The 21,350-nt window shown below is 53.2% G+C and overlaps 1 protein-coding gene across 4 annotated transcripts in view; it reads right to left on the reverse strand.

The window, feature by feature from the left end:
• PRKCZ (protein kinase C zeta) overlaps positions 1-21,350 on the reverse strand; it is a 99,489-nt gene that overhangs the window by 66,723 nt on the left and 11,416 nt on the right. Inside the window, exon 1 of one of the 4 annotated variants that reach the window (XM_005217019.4) lies at positions 13,174-13,477. The exons of 2 other annotated variants lie outside the window; for them this stretch is intronic. Coding sequence is in view for 1 of the 2 variants with exons in the window: in XM_005217018.5 (XP_005217075.4) it covers positions 12,514-12,523 (10 nt within the window). In the remaining variant the exon portion in view is untranslated. Of the gene's footprint in view, positions 1-12,513; positions 12,616-13,173; positions 13,478-21,350 lie in introns of those variants that run through there. One more of the 4 variants, XM_005217018.5, reaches the window with a different exon arrangement.

The following is a 21,350-nucleotide window of genomic DNA, read 5'->3' on the forward strand; positions in this document are numbered from 1 at the left end:
GGGCCACTAGCAGCTGCTACCCGCCTGCAGCCAAGCTGAAGATGGGGAGGAATTTTAACTAACGTGATGCCTCCACAGCACCATAACATTAGTAAGCACGTGAGACTAGATTAGAATTTAAAAGGATCCACTCACTGGGTAGCTCCAGAAAGGGCAATTAAAATTTTTCCTTTCTGTTTTACTGCCTGTTTCAGATTTTCTGCAGTCAACATGTGCTTGTGGTTTCAACCAGAAATGCTGTCTAAATACAAACTGGAAAGTCCTGTCTGTCTGATTTGGCCTTTTTGTCCACTCCTGGTCACCATTGTTCCCCCCAAGATGGCGAGTGAAGATGCTGCGGTGGCGGAAGCTTCAGGGAGCGGCACACATGATCCAGCCCTGGCTGGCTTGAGGCCCTGGCAGGCTGACCCACATAGCAGGGCTGCCAGTCCTCCCGGGCAGCGGGCAGCATGTGCAGCCCATTGCTGACCAGTCCTGGGGTTGGGGGACCTTTGGTGTTAAGGAGGGGACATCTTCACAGAAGCCCATCTGATAAATGCCCATGGAGACTGCACCTGAGATCAAAGCAGGCCAACTCCAACCTCCAGCACAAGAGTCCTGTGTACTGGGGGGAGAGGAAAGGCTGTGGGGGGGTGGTCTTCATGGAGAGAAGGACAGTATAGAAGAGGTAGGGAGGGATACAGGGCTGGGAGCAGATGGGGAGATGGGGGAGGTGGGGGTGGGGATGAAGAGGGGCAGGAAGGAGACAGGGATGGGAAGTGGTGGGGAGGGAGATGGGGTGGAAGGTGATGGGGAGAGAGACAAGGGTGGAGGGCCTGCCCCACCCCCCCGACACAGCTGCCTTTGCAGAGGGAGGTGGGGGCTGGGGCAGAGAGGGCCCCCGACTCTGGCGAGATGGAGATTGGGGGTCATGGGGAGTCAGCCCAGGGAGAGCCCATTTACAGGCTCTGTCAGGCTGCAGGGGCAGGGTCATCAGGTAAGGGGGCGGAGCCTGGGCCAGGTAGACCTGGAGAGGCTGTGACTGTCCTCAGGTCACATGAGAGGGAAAGAGCAGGATGGAGGTAGTAAAGGCCACAGAGAAATGGAGGGCGCAGAGAAAGCCGCTATTCAGCCATGGCTCTGCCTCAGCAGAACAAAGGATGCCTTCAGGCCACGTGTCCAGGCTGCCAACACGTGCCAGTCACCAGGCAGCCAGCCCCTTGTGCCGTCCCCACAGCCCACCTGCAGCCCCACCTCGAAGCCAGGGCTCCCCCCATGGCTGCCTGGACACTGCCTCCACTGCTGCCCCCAGGGCCTCCACACCAGGCACGAGCTCCCTGGGGGCACGAGCTCCCTGGAGGCCAGCCGGATGGGACGTGCCTGCCCCATTAGGACACACATCCTTCCTTGGGGGGTCACTTCTCCACACACAGGGGCAGAAAGATGGCACCCTAACCCCCTAAATGCCGGCTTCAGAAGAAAAACCACCTCGGCTTATTAATTTATTCTTCCCACAAGTCTTCTTGATGACAACACACACATTGCTCAGATACCTTATCACAGCCCTGTGCTAACAACAATAAGAATTTCTGGATGATGAGATAAGACCAAAAAAATGTCCCCTCCCCTCCAAAAACCCCATATTATGCGAGAATAAGGGAATCATTAAAATGCTTTTGAGCAAGGTCTTACCAGTGGCTCGTAAGTGCAAGGACCACCTGGCATCTCAGTTCCCTGTCAACGGTACTACCACCACTGCTCTCTGGGAGGCAGGGCTCTGCCTGGCTGTGGGCATGGTCAGCAGGGCTCTGCCCCACTGTGGGCACGGTCAGCCTGTGACAACACCGTGACTCTAAGCTATGAGGCAGCAAACCTGTCTTTTATTCTGTTTCTCACAGAACTCTGTTTAAAAGCAGATGAGAAGATGAAAGAATTCTCAGGCTCTGCTGTACAACATGGGAATATGGTTAACACCCCTGAACCACACATTAAAAGTGGTTAGGATGCCCTGTTAGAACGACCAAAACCCAGAACACAACGGCACCAAATGCTGCTGAGGACTGGAGCAACAGAAACTCTTCGGTGGCCACTGATGGGGATGCAGATGGTGCAGCCACTTGGGAACACAGTTCAGAGTTTTCTTATGAAACTACACACAGTCTTACCAGACAAGCCAGCAGCCACACTCCTTGGTGTTTACCCAAAGGAGCTGAAGACCATGTCTGTACAAAAACGTGCCCATAGATGTTTACAACAGCTTTATTCATATCCGTCAAAACTCGGAAGCAATGAAGGTACCTTTCAGTGGGTGATGGACAAATAAACTGTTCTAGCCAGACAATGGAAATATTACCCAGCTAAAAAGAAATGAGCCAGGTTTCCCTGGTGGTGTAGTAGTAAAGAATCCACCTGCCAATGCAGGAGATGTTGGTTCAAGCCCTGGTCCGGGAAGATCCCACATGCCACAGAGCACCTAAGCCGGTGCACCACAGCTGCTGAGTCTGTGCTCTCGAGTCTGACAGTGGCAACTACTAAGCCCATGCTCCACAACAAAGAGAAGCCGGTGCACCATGATTAGAGAGCAGCCCCCGCTTGCCGCGACGAGAGAAGGCCCATGTGCAGCAGCGAAGACCCAGGGCAGCCAAAAATAAAAATAAATTTTTTTTAAAAAGGAAATGAGCCATCAAGTCATGAAAAGACATGGAGGAAACTTAAATGCATATGACTTAAGTGAAAGATGCCAATCTGAAAAGGCTACATACTGTATAATTCCAACATAAAACAATCTGGAAAAGGCAAAATGCTGGAGACGGTAAAAGATGAGTGGCTGCCGTGGGCGGGGTGACCAGGGGGAGCACAGAAGGCTTTCAGGGCAGTGAAATGCTGTGTGTGATGCAACAGTGGTGGGTGCACATCACTGTACATTTGTCCAAACACACGGAACGCATAACACCGAGAGGGACCCCCAGCGTAAACTGTGGGATCTGGGAGACGTAACAAGGTACCCTCTGGCGGGGGTGTCGATAATGGGCAGGTTGTGTGTGTGGTGGGACATGTGTGGGAACTCTCTGTATCTTTCTTTCAATTTTGCTGCGAATCTAAACTTGTCCTAGAAAATAAAACCTTAATTTTAAAAGAGAATCCTAAGCAGGGTTGAGACGGTGATTTTTATGTCCTGTGTTAAGCGGCGATGGCTGACTGAAGAAGATGTATGAGAGACGAGGGGGCCGTGGAGGGTCGTGGATGCTCCGGAGTTGGCTGGTCCCAGCTGCTCTGCAGGACAGAGACCGGCACTTCCATCCCAGCTCTGACGCAGCATCACTTTGTTTGAGGGCACCAGCCTCCAGCAGGGCCAGGGGCTGCTGGTGCTTCTGTGTGACTCACTGTGCTTCACACACTTACAGAAATACTGAGTTAAGTCACACACTGCAAGCATCTCTAAAAACTGCAATGTGAATGAAGGTAACACAAAATTCATGCAGTGTGCATCTATGAGGACCTGGACAGCAAAATGGTAAATGCATGATTATCATCTCAAAGAATATTTAAGATGAGTCACTGCATGAGAAAATTTGAAATATTATGAAGTCTTACAAGTCAAAAATGAAAGAAACTGAGGTTTTTCCAAAATTAGAAAATAATCCTAAAAATAGATGTGACATTTCCAATAATAACTTTTTGTTTACGGGTTCTTTTTGGTCTTTTAGCTCCAGCATGCAAACTCTTCCTTATGTGGGATCTAGTTCCCTGACCAGGGATTGAACCCAGGCCCCCTGAATTGGGAGTGTGGAGTCTTAGCCACTGGACACCAGGGAAGGCCCTCCAATAGTAGTTTGTGGGGGTGAAAAAAAATTTTTTTCTAAATGGCCCCAAAGTAAACTTTTGTCAACTATACAACAGGAAAGTGAAAGTCGTGTCTCTTTGTGACCCCACGGACTGTAGCTTGCCAGGCCCTCCTCCAGGTCTCCCCAACCCAGGGATGGAACCCAGGTTTCCCACACTGCAGGCAGATTCTTCCACCGTCTGAGCCACCAGGGAAGCCCAAGAATACTGGAGTGGGTCAATCCCTTCTCCAGTGGATCTTCTGACCCAGTAATCGGACCAGGGTCTCCCGCATTGTAGGCGGATTCTTTACTGTCTGAGCCACAAGGGAAACCGTATACAATGGGAAAGACTGAGGTAATTATCTTTGAGGTTTCTCTACAGGAAACATTGCAAAACTGTCATTTGAGAAGAAAATTAAAGAAATGTATTATAGGATCATGCCAAGCAGATATTTAATGATGAGTGTAATTAAGGTGATTTTTCAAGATTTTGGAATGCTGTTTGTATTTTAAAAGTTATCATTTAGCTTTACTTCTCGTACTAAATACAAATGCACATACATGTGTAAAAGCAGACAAGTGCAGAAAGTACAAGCAAACACATGCACATGTACCAGGCTACTCTTCATGCAGCAGAAAAGGGTGAACAAAACACACATTTCCTCCTGGAGAAGGAAAAGGCAACCCACCCCAGGATTCCTGCCTGGAGAATCCCATGGACAGAGGAGCCTGGAGGGCTACAGTCCATGGGGTCTAAAGAGTCAGACACGACTTAGTGACTAAACCACCACCATCACAAGACACACACACACACACCCCTATTTTTCCAAAAAGAAACACAGGAAGAATAAGCACAAAAGATGAATGAAATTGGCTGCACATGGGCTGAAGGTACATGATTAGGAATCTTTGTGCAGAGTTTTTATTTTTGATTCAATTCATGTAATATCACAGAATTCCTCAATAAACAAACAAAGATGGGGACATACCCTAAAAGTGAGTGCAGACAGAAAGAAATAAACCCAGCTGACCATTGCATTGACAACACCCAGGGGGCCATGGGGCCCAGGTGACCCCCCAGGAGCCACACTTGAACTGAACCCATGTCAGGGTAGCAGAGTCCAAGGACCAAGGCTGCAAGGGAGGCATGTTGGCACGTAGGCAGGGCACACGTGTCCTGATGCAGTGGACTGGGGCTGAGGAGCCCAGGAGGCCTGAGGCAGGCGTCTGGAGCCAGGGCAGCTCCAGTCCAGGTGGGAGCTCGAGGGTCAGAGCATAAGCCTAGGCCCCACTCCTGGGTGTGAGGGGCACACAGAGCCCAGACCTGCCTCCAAAAGTCCCCTCCACCCCAAGGAGGCCAGGTCCCCGGAGCAGCTCCAGGCTGGACAAGGACCGTGCCTGCTAGTCCCAGAAGCAACTGTGCCAGAAAGTGGGGACCCCCTTAAATGCTGGGGGAACGTGCCCCACATCAGCAGAAACCGCTTCTGCAGGCCCTGCCAGCCAAATGCAGCAAATTGGAGCCTCAAAAGGAATGATAAAAATGAATTTTAATAAACTCACGATTCAGAAAAATCCCAGTCCACATGGATACAATGCAATAAAAAATCTGCCTGTCAATGCAGGAGACACGGGTTCAATCCCTGGGTCAGGAAAGATCCCTGGAGGAGGAAATGGCAACCCACTCCAGTATTCTTGCCCGGGAAATCCCATGAACAGAGGAGCCTGGGAGCTATACAGTCCATGGGCTTGCGAAAGAGTAGAACACACTGAGCCACTAAACACCACCACCACCAGGATAGGGAGTGACGGCAAGAGAAACTGGCTACATGAGTGCCCCAACAACAACAACCCTCCCACAGAGGCCCACACCACGTGCAGCAGACACACACCCTCAGCCTCCATCCCAGACCTCCCCTCATTCCATGGACCTGGGACACCAGTGCTAGAAGCAGGACCACGGAGTGGGTGGCACCGGCTTGGAAAGGCTGCTCCAGACAACAAAGGATTTGGAAAAAGTGTGATAAACAGCACAGTGTGGCAAGAGGAGGAGGAGTACGTGGTCCACACGGTCTGTTCTGAGACTCAGTGCTTTCAGGAGAGCAACACGTGGAACGCAAACCTGGGAACGGGGTGTTTAAAGCTGGTCTCTGCAGTGTGACAACCCTCACCACGGCTTCAATCAGTCCTGTCACCGTGCAGCCGCTCTGCCCCTGCCCACGTCCTCAGGGCTGCTCCAGGGAGCCACCCACCACTAGGCTCGCCCATCGACTTTGAATAGCAATGGGTAAGGCTCTGAAGGGGGCAGCCTGGGGAAGTGGCATTTCTGAGCTGTGGGGATCAACCAGCTGAGACCCGGTGTCCGAGTCGCCCTCTGACCTTCTCTGATGACTGTGCATCTCCTGCCTGCAGTCAGGTCACTGGGCAGCTCCAGGTCGGCCGCAGCAGCAGCATTTGCACCAGGGAAATGGGCAGGAGCGACATGGGAGAGCAAGCTTACACGTTCCAAGTGTTCAGCCGCCTCCAGGGCAAAACAGTCACTGATGCTTAGTCAGCTACCTCGAGTCTCCTGCAAACTCACCTCACACCAGCCAAGGGACACACGGCACCAGTGGAAAGGTGCCCCTGCCTGGTTGATCCTGGATGACTGCTCGGCAGCCCCAGCTCCCCACCCACTCAGGGTTCCCTCACCAGACAACACCAGAGATGGAGGTGGGGGAGGCAGCCAGGGTTGAAGGGAACCACATGCAGCCACTCCGGCTCAGGTCGGTCAGGAGAGCAGCCAGAATATGCCTGGGCTCTCCTGGGGCAGCACTGCAGCGTCTGACCTGGGGACTCGCCTGGAGTTGTGACGGCCAGATCAGCCTGTCACCACCACCACTTAACAGGAGGACGGGTGGCAGAGAACTGACCATGCTCCCTGGGAAAACCTCGTGTCCACAGCCGTAGCTGTGCTGCCCTCCACACCCTCTAGCCCTGGCCACCTCTCCCGGATGATGGGACTGAAGGGAAGTCTGTGTCCCTGCCTGTGGGGGTCGGAGAGCCCTCTGCCTTGCCCCACCATGGGGGCTCCAGGCCTACCACCCACCACTGAGCACCCAGCATCACCCTACTGGCCAGGGTCTGGCCCTTTTGCTCCCCAGGCCCATCACAAGCTCCCAGTGGCCAAAGTTGGAATAATGTGGACAAGAAACAAAATAGGAGCATGAAATTACCATCTGAGAGTCCAGACCAACATAAAGAAGGAAATGGCGTGACATCAAACACCTTGAGTAGAAAAGTCCAGATAATCCACGTGGATACCCCCTCCCCTCAAGGTGGGCTGGGCTGGCTACCTTCCTCAGAAAACAGGGTGAGAAGGGGAAAGAGGGGCTCTACAAGGGGACCCCTGGCAGAGACACCTCAGCCAGGGGTGCAAGGCCACGTCACCTGGTGCCGTGAGCACAGGCAAGACAGCAGGGCCTGGTGCAATGTGCTGAGCAGGGTGGTGGTCCTGCAGTTCCTCTGGAGGCCCTGCCCCAGTCTAAGCATGAGAAAAACATCAGACAAAGCCCAGCAGCAGGGCACCTGACGGACATCTGGCCAGACCTCCTTCACAGGCCAAGGTCACAGAAACAAGGGGGTCTGGGGCCTGTCGCAGCCAGAGGAGCCCAAGCACACATGACGCCTGACGTCACATGGGGGCCTGGGTGGGAAATGAGGACACCGGGTGAGGTGGGACAGGAGCCCATGGAAACGGGCCAACACGGGATCAGCGGCCATGACTGGCACACACACTGGTGGTGCTGCGGGACCACCCCGACCTGCCCTAAACCCAAGCCTGCTCTGAAACATGGTGTCTATCAACCCACACACAGAGCTGGGCTGGGAAGAGCCACCGTGCACCAGCTCTGCTGTCCCCAGCCGCTGGGGCTCCCCTGCTCACCCTCACCCCTCTGGCAGCACCAGTCCTTGTCCCATGGGCACTTGGGCCCTAGGACGCACTGATTCCCAACATCCACACCCACCCAGGTTCACCCATGATGGCCTGACCAGCCAAGGTTCTTCTGCACAGTTTTAACCATCTATTAATAGAAGGTGTCCAGGCAAACAGCAGCAGGAACACAGTCACTTACTATGTTCCCTCCAAGACCACAGTCAAAGGAAAAGAAACACCAATAAACCCATCACAGCAAAGAGGAGGTGGGTGATGACACCATGTGGAACCCCGGAAGGCAGCCCCCCAACTGTGGTCACAGGAGACGAGACAGGGAGGAGCCCCTGAGGCCTGACTCGGAGACTCCTAGACTCTAAGGAGAAGACCCCCATCCTCACCTGGGCAGCAGATGGAATGAGGGCCTGACCCAGGGGGATGGTGGCAGCCTGGTCACACAGTATGAGACCCCAGCCTCCTGGGAGTAGCCCAGTGGGGATACCAAACTGGCCATCCCTATGGGCTGGTGATCGTGGGTCACAGGGGCCGATGGAAACCTCCCGGCAAAATAAGCTGCGAAAAAGAACCTAGGTGGACATGGAACCATGGGAAGGGATGAAGAACATGTTTAGAATGAAGACACCAGCTCCTCTTTCACCCACCCCCCTCTGCTCCCACTGGCTATGGGTGCCAGTATCTCATTCACGAACTAGGTCCTCGAAGTAGTGGGGACTTGAGCTCACAATCACACTCCATTTAAGAGGGTCTGAGTGGGAGCCAAACTCTCAGCAGAGAGCCTAGACTTGGACCCAGCCTGCGGAAGATGAATCCCAGCTCTGCCAGGCACAGCTGTGTGATTTGGGAAAATGATCTGATCTCTCTGTGCCGTGGGTGGCATTCTCTCCACAGAACACAGACAACAGCAGCAGGTGCCCAGAGAGGATCGTGAGGACTAAAGCGTTCATGTGTGTGAAGCCTTAAAGCCATCAAAGTGCTCAGTGACTCACTGTGTATGACGGCGCCTCTCGCCACAATTAATAACCTCAAAGCAACACTATGATCGTCCAGCTCTGAAACAAGGGCAGAACAGTCTATTCCAGGAATGAACCTTCAGAGAACAAAACAGAACTCTTAAAAAATAAGGATAAGACAACACACTTAATAGATGGTTTGGATGAGAAAAATTAAAGGTATCACCTAGAAAATAAAACAGAAGTGGAAAACAGAAAATCATAGAACCAGTCCAAGAGTTCCAACAAACCACTGGTGGGCATTCTAGAAAAGGGTACCAGAGGGGAGTGAACCGTCAAAGGAATAACTGAACAGAAGGGTCCCACCAGGAATGCCTGGCGCGTCCATGCTGAAAGTTCCAGCACAGGAAACAAAGCACCTCTCATCGAGTCACGTTGTCATGAAACTTGAGGATATAGGAAACGAAAGATCCTAGAAACCTTCAGCAGAAAAAAGATCCCACAACAATCAAACTGGCCTCTGACTTCATGATCAGACCAGAAACCAGTGGGCCATGGTGAGTCCCTTCAATGTGCCAATGGGGGTGATTCTAACATAGGCTTCCATACCCAGCTAAACTATCACCAAGTGTTCTACTCAGGTAAACGCACATCCACTCCAGGTATCAAAAGACTTACTCTCCTCCCTCCAGACCCCTTTCTCAGAACGTATCTGGAGAACATCTTAACCGGAGACCAGGCCAAGAAAGAGGACAGGGGGCAAGGCCCAGAAAGGTCAGGTCATTTTCCCAAATCACAGGATGGAGGATGGACCAGGGATGAAAGAGGCAGATAAAGCAGAGCAGTGGGAGATCCAGGGATGAAAGCAAAGAGAGGTCCTGGGTATGCTGTGTGGGGCCTGGGGGTGCCCAGGAGTGTTGCCCATGTACTGAGAAGATTGTGGGAATATTTCAGGCAGGACTTCTAGAAAATTCTAAGGAAGAAAATCAAGACAAGTATCAACAGCAAGAGAAACTACAAGCTGTGCAAGACAGGAAATATGACGCTGGTGGCTCTTAAACATTTACTTGTGCATTAAGTTGTTGTTTAGTCACTGAATTATGTTTAGTCACTAAATTATGTCTATCTCTTTTGCAATGCCACGGACTGTAGCCTGCCAGGCTCCTCTGTCACTGGGATTTCCCAGGCAAGAATTCCGGAGTGGGTTTCCAAATCCGTCTGCAGGGGATCTTCCTGACCCAGGGACTGAACCTGTATCTCCTGCATTGGCAGGCAAATTCTTTACCACTGAGCCACCAGGGAAGCCCCATGAACGATCTACGTGAATGTTTATGTCACGTAGACATAAACAGTCAGTGACTAAACAATCCCACTGGGGGCAGAGGGAAGGAGTGCTGCACTGCCGCGTCCAGAGACATGACAGAACAAGAAACACCTCTGACGGAAATGCAAGATTCAGAAATGCAGAAACATGTGCCAAGGGTGGGGGAGAGGCAGTGATACCAGTTTTCTCTCTTTAAGCCACATGGACTATTCAGCACCTTAAAACAGAAATACATAAAACTCAAATTTAAATTCAAGATGTGAAAACAATACATCACACAAACCGTACACACGAGCACGTCCCGACCAGGACGAGATGTCCACCCTGTTTGACATGACCTCGTTCCAGCCTCCTGACAATCCCATGTCAAAGAAAAAGAAACCAAGGCACAGGGCAGGAGGGCCATGGGGCAGGTGACCAGGGCAGCCCTGGGGTGCTGACTGCAGTTCCCCTCAGGGTGCCCACACACAGAGACACTCCTTGCTGCTGCAAATCAACTCTTCAACTTCCCGGAGAAAGCACATGAAAAAGAGCAACCTTTAAAAAGACCACACACATAACTACCAAATTAAATAGTAAAACACAAATTCAGGGTCCCCCCAGCCCCAGCATCCCGTGCACAATCTCTTGTTCACCCCATAAACCATCATGGAGTAAAATGAAGATGAAGCAGCCTCCATGGCCATCAGATCACAGCCTCTGAGATAATCTCCAAGAAGGCTGGTTAGTCGTCAACCTGGATCCTCACCCCTCCTGATCGGGGGCCTCTTGGAGGAAACGGAGACTTGCAGGCTCGTGGTTCAGCAACTGGGGCTAGGGATGAGGGGGTGTGGAACCCGACTGGGCCCAGGCAGAATGAACAAGGTGGCCTACTCCACATTTTAGGATGATCCTAAAAATAAACCGCCACGTCCACATGCATGGCGGGGATTCTGCAGTGCCACCTCCTGAGTGAAAGATAACAGCCATGATTTGGGGACCAAAACAACTCGAAAGCTGGATGAGTAGCCGGTTCAGGTGGCTGATCTTAGACAAAGCTGTTCCTGCCCTTTGCACAGAACAGCCAGCTTTTATGGTCAGAAAGCCTGCCTGGGGCCCCACCCCCACCCCAGCATGAAACACACATCTGACCCTTCTGGAGCTGTGGCCCCAAGTGCTACTTGCCCCCCAGAAGCAGAGGCCCAGCAGCACGAGGCATCTACTAAGGGGCGGGGGGGCCAGACCTACTGGTCCCTCACCCCAAACGTGCCATTCCCAAGATCTAGGCAAGGAAATACAGAAAGGAACTGATCTCTGTTCTTGGCTGTAGACACAGTGACACGACACCTGGAAGGAGGGTCTGTCCTCCAAGGACTGGCGTCACCAGGCCTTGGCTCCAAGGGCAGCACTTAGGACAGTCCCCTCACCCTGGGCCGCCCCACAGCAGCAGGAGACAGGTGCCCCCGGGCCTTAGGATGCTCAGTGGGGCTTGGGGCCTGAGCCAGGCACCTGCCAGCTGGAGCACTGAGAAGGACAGACCTCACAACGGACGGACTGCCGTGGGCCCCGCTTCATTCTAGGGCATAGACACATCCCCCAAACTCACTGCACAAATGTGAAAAGGGACAAGACAGGAAGATGGGGATCTTCTGAAGCAGGCTGTCTCTGTGGGGCCCCAGGCCAGCGCCCAGGGAGGGGGCCTGAGGGTGGCATCTGCCCAGGAGGGCTCCTCGCTGCTCCGTGTGACCGACTGAACAGCAGGCAGCCTGGAGGTAAAGTCAGGTAGGTTACACAGCTCACGCTCCTTACGTAAGTGTCAGCGGCTCTCAACTCTGTGAAGGCGGTCTATCGGTGGCTGACACAGTGGAGACAGCAGTGAGGAAGCCACACAGATGGGACCAGGACACGGATACAGGTGGGCCCCACTACAACCCCACCTGGCAGTGCCAACGCAGACAGGATGGCTGCGGTTCTGGCGGGCTCACTCTTCCAACCGGTCCCCCATTCATGGCTTTGACTAGACCCAGCCGAGGCATTGGGCCCCAAGGCCACGTCCTGAGCCCCCGGGCAGCCTGCCTGTACCAAGGGTCCCACCAGCCCTGCACAGGCGGCGCGTGATCATGAATGGGAACAGGCCGAGACGGCCCAGAGAAACTATGACACAGCTAATTTCTGCTCCGTGGCCACACACATGCGAGCAACTCCCGCTCCATCTCCCCTGCCATGCACCCCTCCAGTGCATCCCAAATTCTATGATTTATCCGAGTCACCCCCACACCCTGGACTGGCTGCAGAGCGGCCAGATTTCAAGGGTCCTGCTTCTGGGGGAGGGGCGGCCCTGCCTGAACAGCCTCCTGTCACCCCAGCACTGTCCACATGGGGGGACCTGCTCCCCGCCGGCCTAGTGGGGGGCTGCCTCCTGCTTCTTTTGTTTTTTGCAAAAACATCTTGCAAAATGGACGTCAGAGGAGCACCCACATCCCCCTGTCCCCACCAGCGACTCGCAGCCCCAGCATCCGCGTGTACCTCCCACCATGTCAGGACGAAGAAGCCGAGACCCAGCCGCACTCGCTGCCAACAGCCCAGGGCCGGGTGGAAGAGCCACACTGACACGACCCGCTGTCCACGGGACTGCCAGGGCCGCGGGAGCGCAGCTACTCTGTGGACAGGGCTCAGGGCGGGGAAACAGGTGCCGGCCACGGCCAGCCTGGGCGGCCCCATCTCGGTAGCTGCCCACACTCGGGAGGCAGCGACGCGGAGCGCAGAGCAGGCAACGCACATGCACACTTGCGCCCAGGCCCTCCATGGAGGAGCCCAGCAGCAGGACTCCCAGGAGCGAGTGAGCAGGGCCCCCGGGCGAGGGTGTTGGATGAAAACGAGGCTGCTCCGGAGCCAACCAGCCGCCAGGCCTCGGGCACACACCGTCCATCTCAGGGGCACCTTTCCTCCCCCGCCCCCGCATCAGCCGCATCCCTCGCTGGGCAGGCTCTCCTGGGGCTTGTTTTTCTAAAACCTGTCACCCCACAGTGCTGCTCCCCCCACGGCTCAGCTTGGAGCTGCAGCAGCCACATCCCTGCCCGGGCCAGCAGCACCAGCGCGCCCATGTCTGGAGCATCCATGCAGCGGGGAGGCTGCGTCCGGACACAACCGCTGCCTGCACGCCGCTGGGCGATGCACGTTACTCACCGGGCTTTCTTCTCCTGCCTCCTCGGCAGATTCTTTATGCTCTACGGAGCGGTGGGCGTGAAAGAAGGCATCCTCCTTCCGTGAACGCGCGGACGCTGCCCTCTGCTCCCCGTGGGCCCTGACAATAGGCGGAGGGGTTCACACACCAGGGCAGATGGATATTTAAAGGAAGGCTGGCCGGCCCGACCCCCGCCTCTCACATCCCTGCCTCCTCATGTCTCCAGGCCCGGGTGGTACCCGGCTCCCCGGGGAAGCTGGAGCCGGCAGCTGAGGCACCGACTAAAACATGGCCTGGATGCCGAGGAGCTGACGTCACGGGAGCACAGCGTCTCTGCGTGGAGACGGACCTCAGGAGCCGGGGCAGCAGCTCGGCCTCTGAGCCTCCCAGAAGCGGCGTCTGTGGGGAACAGACCCAGTGGGGCCCCAGCCTGTCACACGCCAGGCTCGCTGGCCGAGTGACAGTAGCCCCGGATTGTGGGTGACCTCTGACCTGGCTCTGCAGAGGCCAAGAATGGGTCCAACACAAATGCTCACAGGTCCCGGGCTCCCGGGTGCCAGAGCTGGGGGGAGGGCAAGAGGGAGGCCTGGTTCTGGCCAGTGAGGTGAACGGGACCAGGGTCGGGAGGTGTCTGGGTGCTGCTGCTGCTCCGAGGGGTGGGGGTGGGGGGAGCAGGAAGGGCAGAGATGAGGGAACCAAGGTCCCAGAGAGACGAGCACTGGGGTGACCAGCCTGGAGTCACACCCACTCCAGCCTCAGGCAAGAGGTGGGCCCCAGCAGGTGGCCTTTGTTGTGCCGGCTACGGCCAGAGCAGACCTCTGGGCCCCGACGGTCACTCTGGGCTCCCCCACGTGACATCTGGTCCTTGCCAGCTTCTCCTTCCAATTCCAAAATCACGAGGGGACTCAGCCGACCTCCCTGGACCCCCAGAAGCCTATGCCGACCCTGCCTAGACCCCCAACTGCCTGAGCTGACCTGTGCATCCAGGCTCCACGCTGGGAGCCCAAGAGGTCTGTGAAGCTTCTCCCCCTAACCTCCAGGCAACACCAGGGCTGGGAAGGGGAGCAACCCTTCTGCAATGGGTTCTAGGCAAGTGGCCAGCTCAGGAGTCTACACTTCTCTGTGTTCCCAACACAGAATCTGACCAAAGCTCTGGGTTCGAAACCCAGCTCCTTCCCTCACTCTGGCCTAAAGTCACCTGGGAGAGTTGAGTCGTCAAGTGATGGCGTCTGAAACTCATGTGACTTTGGAAGAACCAGTGGAACAGAAGGTTCCCAGAAGACACAAGAAACTGTCCATTGATGACACCTCGTGAGGGCACAGCCCTGTTCCCCATTCACCCCCCGTTTCTGCATGGTGGCCAATTTCACACGACATGACACGTGAGGGCCCAACATATTCATTACTGGACCTCTACTGGAAAGGTCTGCATCACCCTCAGGCTATCAAACCACAAAATCACAGACCCACCACCTCTACTGGGGGCTTCAGTGGGAAACGCATCTACCCTGAGTCCAACAGGCAAACCCAAGTAAGTTGAGCTGGACATCAGTTACCACCTTTCAGCCCACTCTCCTCCAGTCATTCCAAATGTGCAGCTTTGCAGAGCTCTAGAAAACCCAGGCTAAACTGGGGGACTGTTCATTTTAATGGCAGTCCATTTTAGATAGAAAAGTAGCTTTTCTAGGTTACAGATAACCTGAGACAAAGCTGAATGAAACTGGACTTTTAATAAAGCAATACACACACATATAAATACCAGGGAATAACAAGCGTCTGTTACCTTGGAAGGATTCAGTGGTAACTAGTCCAGCCCTGCCAGCTTGACCCCCCACCCTGAGTGCCCCCCGAGCCCCTCACTCAGGCTGGGTCTGGCTCTTGTCCTCTCATCTGAGGATGCTGGGTGGCCTTGAGCACACGATGGCAGGGCAACTTGCTCCCCCTAACCCACCAGCGGGGGCAGGGGAGGCAGAGAGCTGATCTCACCAGGCACCAGCCCGTTCTCGGAGCCCTTCTAGCTCTCTTATTGCTCACATGGCGTCCGAGGGGGTGGTCACTCCAGATCCTTTCCACAGCAGTGGGAGCTGAGGCACAGAAAGCCACCCCCGCCTGCCCAGAGCCGGGGTCTGGCCCTAACAGCACAGAAGCAACCCCTTTTGTGGTCTTACAAACACGCCTGAGTCCACAGAACTGCCCCTGCTTGCCTGGGTGGGTTGTGGCCATGGGAGATGCGCCTCAGCACGGCCTCTCCTGCACAGCTCTGCTCCTGGGTGGGTATCCAGCATGACTGGGAAGCACACAAAGCTTCAGAGCCAATAAAGAGACAGACAGCAGTTCTGGGCCCACCGGGCGGGGATGTGAGGGAGAAGGGTGGGCCCTAGCACGAGCTCCATCCTCCTCCACAGCCCCTGGCAAGGCCACCCCTTCCTCTGCACCCCACTATGGCTCCTGCAGCCTGTGGCTGACCCCACTAGCCCCAACCTGGCGCCACTCCATGGTCACCACTCCTCCGGGCTTCTGGAGGAACCTGTCCAGGTGAGCCGAACTGAATGTCCCTTCAGCTTCCCCTCCAGAGGCTGACTGGCATGTACCTTCTTTAACACCTTGGGTTGTGAAAGCTTCCTTGTGGCTGGAGTAGAAAAAGGAATGGCTTGGGGCCCAGATGCAGGGACAGCAGGGGCAAGCCTGTCACCTCCCCAACCTCACTGATGAGGGGCTAGAGGGCTTCAAAAGCTCCAAAGGCCAGGACCCCTGACAGGCCAGAAAGCCCAGCTCAGTCCTGGGCCACGGGGGCTGGCAGGGGCACAGCTGCGGGCAAAGCCATGTATCAAACAGCCCCTGACCCCCTCAGACTGCACCTCCGGACCAGAGGGGTAGGGCTGGACAGGGTCCTGGCTCCTCAGGGTCTGACCAGGTACAGTCTCCTTGCCCTGGGCACCAGTCCCACAGGCCAGCCACCCGGGTGACAAGCAGGGTCCTCTGCAGGGCTGCCTGCCTCCAGGGAGCAGGCTGGAGAAGGGCCGTCCTACACCAGCCAGTCCACCCGCCATCCAGGGACACCTCCTCACTTGAGCGCATGGACAGGGTGGGGCCAAGGACATGAAGCAGTCAGGGTGCCAGTGCCTGGTTCCCATGGCCTCGAGGGACACCCCCGGCTTTAAGACAGGCTGCCGCGCCACACACCCCCAGGTTCAGCTTTTCTCTGAGACCATTAAGGACTGAGAAGCTTTCCTTTCTGTACCCCTTCCCAGGGGGTCACCTGAGTGCTAGCAGTGTCCATGGCTAGCTCCATGTGACAGGGCCTCTGGCATGACTCCTCCTCCAGGAAGCCTTCCTGGGGCCAACGCTCACTACCCCCAGGGAAATCCTCAAGTTGACAGAAAGGGCTTCTTTACTATATCTATTCTGCTTTGTAAGTGCCCCCAGCTGTCTTTCAAGACACACTGAATGACCGCTCCCTCCACAGAGGTGTTAGCGCTCTCACAACCGTGTCTGATTCACAGCCCCATGACCCCATTTTATGGATAACAGTGGGTCCATTATCTGCTCACTGGTGGAGCCCTGGCTGCCACCTGGGCACTTGCCTGATTCCCAGCCGCACACATGCAGCCCATACCTACCAAGGGAGGCCACTCCACTCCACCCCTAGGCTGGAGTCAGGTCCCTAGAAAGAGGCCCCAGGGCTGGCAGAAGTGGCCGATGGGGCTCCAGTCACATTGTGGGGAGTGTGGCCGGATGATAAGGACAGCAGCCATCAGAGGGGCCAAGGGGGCAGTGGGCAGCAGGACCCCAGTGTCCTTGGAAGCAGGGCTGAAGGCCTCAGCCATGCTTATCCCCTGCTGGGCCTGCTCCCTGCTGGAGGACCCACAGTCTGTGCACAAGTGACCAGCACAGGCAATGTGAAAATGTTAAACAGATCTGACCATACTTAACACAAAAATCAAACATGAACGTCTCCATGTGAACAGAGGCAGGATGACCCACACAACAGAGGAGCCCCCCCACCCACCAGCGCAGGACGGACAATGCACAGAGGGGCTGACATAAGCCTGCTGGGGACCATGAGGTCACAAAGCCCCTCTGTGCTGCAGCCACCCCTGCCCAGAGCCAGCAGGTGGCCCCCTCAGGCCCCTGCACTGCCACGTCATTCCTGGGCTCCAACAAGCCACCCAGAGCCACTACTGGCCAGGGGTTCTGCCTGGCCCAGGGATGTCACCAGCAAGCTCACCTCTCCCCACAAAGACCCAGCCCACCAACCACTAAGACCCCCTTATCCTGTCAGGCGCCCAACCCAAAAGCCCTAGAAACGTGCTTCCACTTGGTGGCAGGGAGCCACCAAGCCCCTAGCTGCCACACCAGGGAGCACGGCTCTCTGGCTGAGCCACTGGCCTGTTCACCTCCATCGCCTGTAGCCCCCAGGCAATACAGGGCTCTATTCACCCAGGAACTGGGCGGGAGCCAGACCCCTTTAAAGTGGGCACCTCATGGGCTCTGCTGACAGTTTATTCTTATGATGCTTCTACACACACAGACTCGAAAAATTCTTTGTGCTGTGGCCAGAACAAAATTACCAATCCACTGTTTCAAAAACCTATAATCTCTGCATGAATGTCCACAATACCCGAGATGCAGAAACAACCCAAATGTCCATCAGTGAGTGAATGGATACGTAAGATATAACAAAACACCCAGCGGAATACTACTCAGCCATAAGAAGCAATGACGGTGCAGTCAGACTGGAAACAAACAATGAGACCAAGGGCTTGAACAACACAAGAAGCCAAGGAGACGTGATGGACACACACACAGAACCACCCCCAAGAGCAGCACACGTCCTCGGGTACAAAGGGACATCTCCAGAATAGACCATGTCAGGCCACACAGTAAGTCTCAATCAAGTTTTAAAGGACAGATATCATACAAACTATAATCTCTGACCACAGCAGAATCAAGTTAGAAATTAACAACAGGAAAGAAACCTGGAAAAATCACAAATGCGTGGAAATTGAACAACACATTCAAACAACCAGTGGATCAAAGAAGAAATTACAAGGGAAATAAGAAAATACTCAGAGACAAACAAAAACACAGCATACCAAAACCCAAAGGATACAGAGAAAGCAAAGCTAAGTGGGAAACTGACAGCTATAAACCCTTTCTTGTAAAAGCAAGAAAGATCTTAAATCAACAGTCTAACTATACACCTTAAGATCCGAAACTTTGTTGTTGTTCAGTGGCTAAGTTGTGTCTGACTCTTTGCAACCCCATAGACTGCAGCGCGCCAGGCTTCTCTGTCCTTCACCATCTCCCAGTTAGCAGAAGGAAATAATAAAGACCAGAGCAGAGATAAACAAAACAGAATAGAAAAACAAAGGAAAATCAGTGAAACCATTTTTGCTGAAAAGATCAACAAAACTGATCACCTTTCAGCTAGATGGAAAAAAAGTGAAAGTGAAGTCGTGTCTGACTCTTTGCGACCCGGTGGACTGTAGCCCACCAGGCTCCTCCGTCCATGGGATTCTCCAGGCAAGAATACTGGAGTGGATTGCCATTTCCTTCTCCAGGGGATCTTCCTGACCAAGGGATCAAACCCAGGCCTCCTGCATTGCAGGCAGATGCTTTAGCCTCTGAGCCACCTGGGAAGCCCACACAGTGGAAGTGCAGGCTTAACCAGTGATGCCCCAGAAAAAAGAAAGGCTCAAATTACTAAAATCAGAAATGAAAACGGGAACATTACTCATGATTTCACAGAAATAAAAAGGACTGTAAGGGAGCGCTGTAAACAATTGTATACCAACAAACTGGATAACTGAGATGAAATGCACAAATTCTGTGTTTCCTAGAAACATAGGACCTACCAAGATTAAGTCATTAAGAAACAGACAATCTGAATAGACCTGTAACCAGTTAGGTTAGTTGCCGGGCCGACTCATTGGAAAAGACCCTGATGCTGAGAAAGATTGAGGGTAGGAAGAGAAGGGGGTGACAGAGGATGAGATGGTTAGATGCCATCATTGACTCAATGGACAGGAGGAGTTTGAGCAAACTGCAGGAGACTGAAGGAAAAGGAAGCCTGGTGTGCTGCAGTCCATGGGGTTGCAAAGAGCTGGACACAACTGAGCAACTGAATAAGAACAAATAACTAGTAAAGTGAATCAGTAATTTAAAAATAATAATAATCTCCTGACAAAGGACAGTCCTGGACCTGAGAGCTATGCTGGTGAATTCTACCAAACATTTAAAGAAGAACTAACACCAATCTTCCTCTTCCAAAAAACTTAAGAGCAAGGAACACTTCCTAACTTATTCCAGAAGGTGGATTTACCCTAATGCTAGAGTCGGACAAAGACACTACAAGAAAAAGAAGACCAAGGACCAACATGCCTTATGAAAAATCCTCAACAAAATACTAGCAAACCAAACCCAGCAGCATATTAAAAGAACTATACACCATGACCAAGTCAGATTTATTCCTGGAATAAAAAGATGAACAATCAATGCGACAAACCACATTAATAGAACAAAGGGAAAAAAATGATAATTTCAATTGATCAGAAAAGGCACTTGACAAGCTGAAAATCCTTTCATGATAAAAATATTCAACAAACTAGGCACAGCAGGTACCTGATCTGGTTTTTACTCATACTACCAATTCTGACACCATCTACCTGCAGGCAGTGGCCGACGCCATACGTTAAGGGCTCAGTTCTACAAGACTGCCCTCCAACCCAACTGCAGACACCAACCGCCAGTCCAGGCTAATGCCTGGGCTTCTGACCCACAGATCAGTTCAATTCAGTCACTCAGTTGTGTCCAACTCTTTGCGACCCTATGGACTGCAGCACACCAGGTTTCCCTGTCCATCACCAACTCCCAGAGCTTGCTCAAACTCAAGTCCATCGAGTTGGTGATGCCATCCAACCATCTCATCCTCTGTCGTCCCCTTCTCCTCCTGCCTTCAATCTTTCCCAGCATTGGGGTCTTTTCCAATGAGTCAGTTCTTCGCATCAGGTGGCCAAAGTATTGGAGCTTCAGCATCGGTCCTTCCAATGAATACTCAGGACTTATTTCCTGTAGGACTGACTGGTTTGATCTCCTTGCAGTCCAAGGGCCTCTCAAGAGTCTTCACTACAGTTGACAAGCATCAATTCTTTGGTGCTCAGCTTTCTTTATGGTTTTACTCTCACATACATACATAACAACTGGAAAAACCATACCTTTGACGAGATGAACCTTTGTCAGCAAAGCAACATCTCTGCTTTTTAATATGCTGTCTAGGTTTGACCCACAGGCTACAGGCTCACAACCCCCTCCTCAGATTAATTTGCTAGGGCACAGCACAGAACTCAGATTAATTCAGGAACAGGCAGAAGCAAGATGCACCAGGGAAGTGTGAGGCTCTCCAGGAGTCACTCCCCGCAAATCTCCATGTGTTCACCAACTAGAGAGCCTCGGCACCCCATCCTTTTGGGGTTTTATGGAGGCTTCATTACAGAGGCATGATAGATTAAATCACTGGCCATTGGAGATTAGTTCATCCTGCCCCCTGCCTCTCCCTGGAGGTCAGGTTCCAACCCTCTAATCTCTGGGTGTTTCCAGTGACCAGCCCCATCCTGAGGCTATCAGGGGCCCTACCCAGAATCCACTGCTAATGAATGACAAGACACACCTATCACTCAGGAGATTCCAAGGGTTTCAGGACCTCCCTGCCATAAACCAGGGAGGAAGACCATAAACACTTCTTATACACAGGAGGAAACCACCTCAACACAAGAAAAACTATACGCAAAAAACCCACAGGAAACACCACACTCAATGGAGAAAGGCTGAAAGCTCTTCCTCCAAGAACAAGACAGGGATGCCCAGTATCACCATTCTATTCAACAAAGTACTAGAGGTTCTAACCAGAGCAATTAGGCAAGTAAAAGAGATAAAAAGCATTATCAACTGAAAAGTAAAATTACCTCTCTTCACAGGTAATATAGAAAACCCTAAAATTCCAAACAATGTTAGAACTAATAAACAAATTCACCAAAACAGCTTAACAGCTTGTCACAACTAGAGAAAAGCCCATGCAGCAATGAAGACCCAGCACAGCCAAAAATAATTTTTAAAAAAGAATAAAATACTTCACAATATTATCTAACAAGGAGGTGATAGACTTGTACACTGAAAACTA

The sequence above is a fragment of the Bos taurus genome, chromosome 16 (assembly GCF_002263795.3).
Source record: "Bos taurus isolate L1 Dominette 01449 registration number 42190680 breed Hereford chromosome 16, ARS-UCD2.0, whole genome shotgun sequence".
In the NCBI taxonomy this organism is placed as follows: domain Eukaryota; kingdom Metazoa; phylum Chordata; class Mammalia; order Artiodactyla; family Bovidae; genus Bos; species Bos taurus.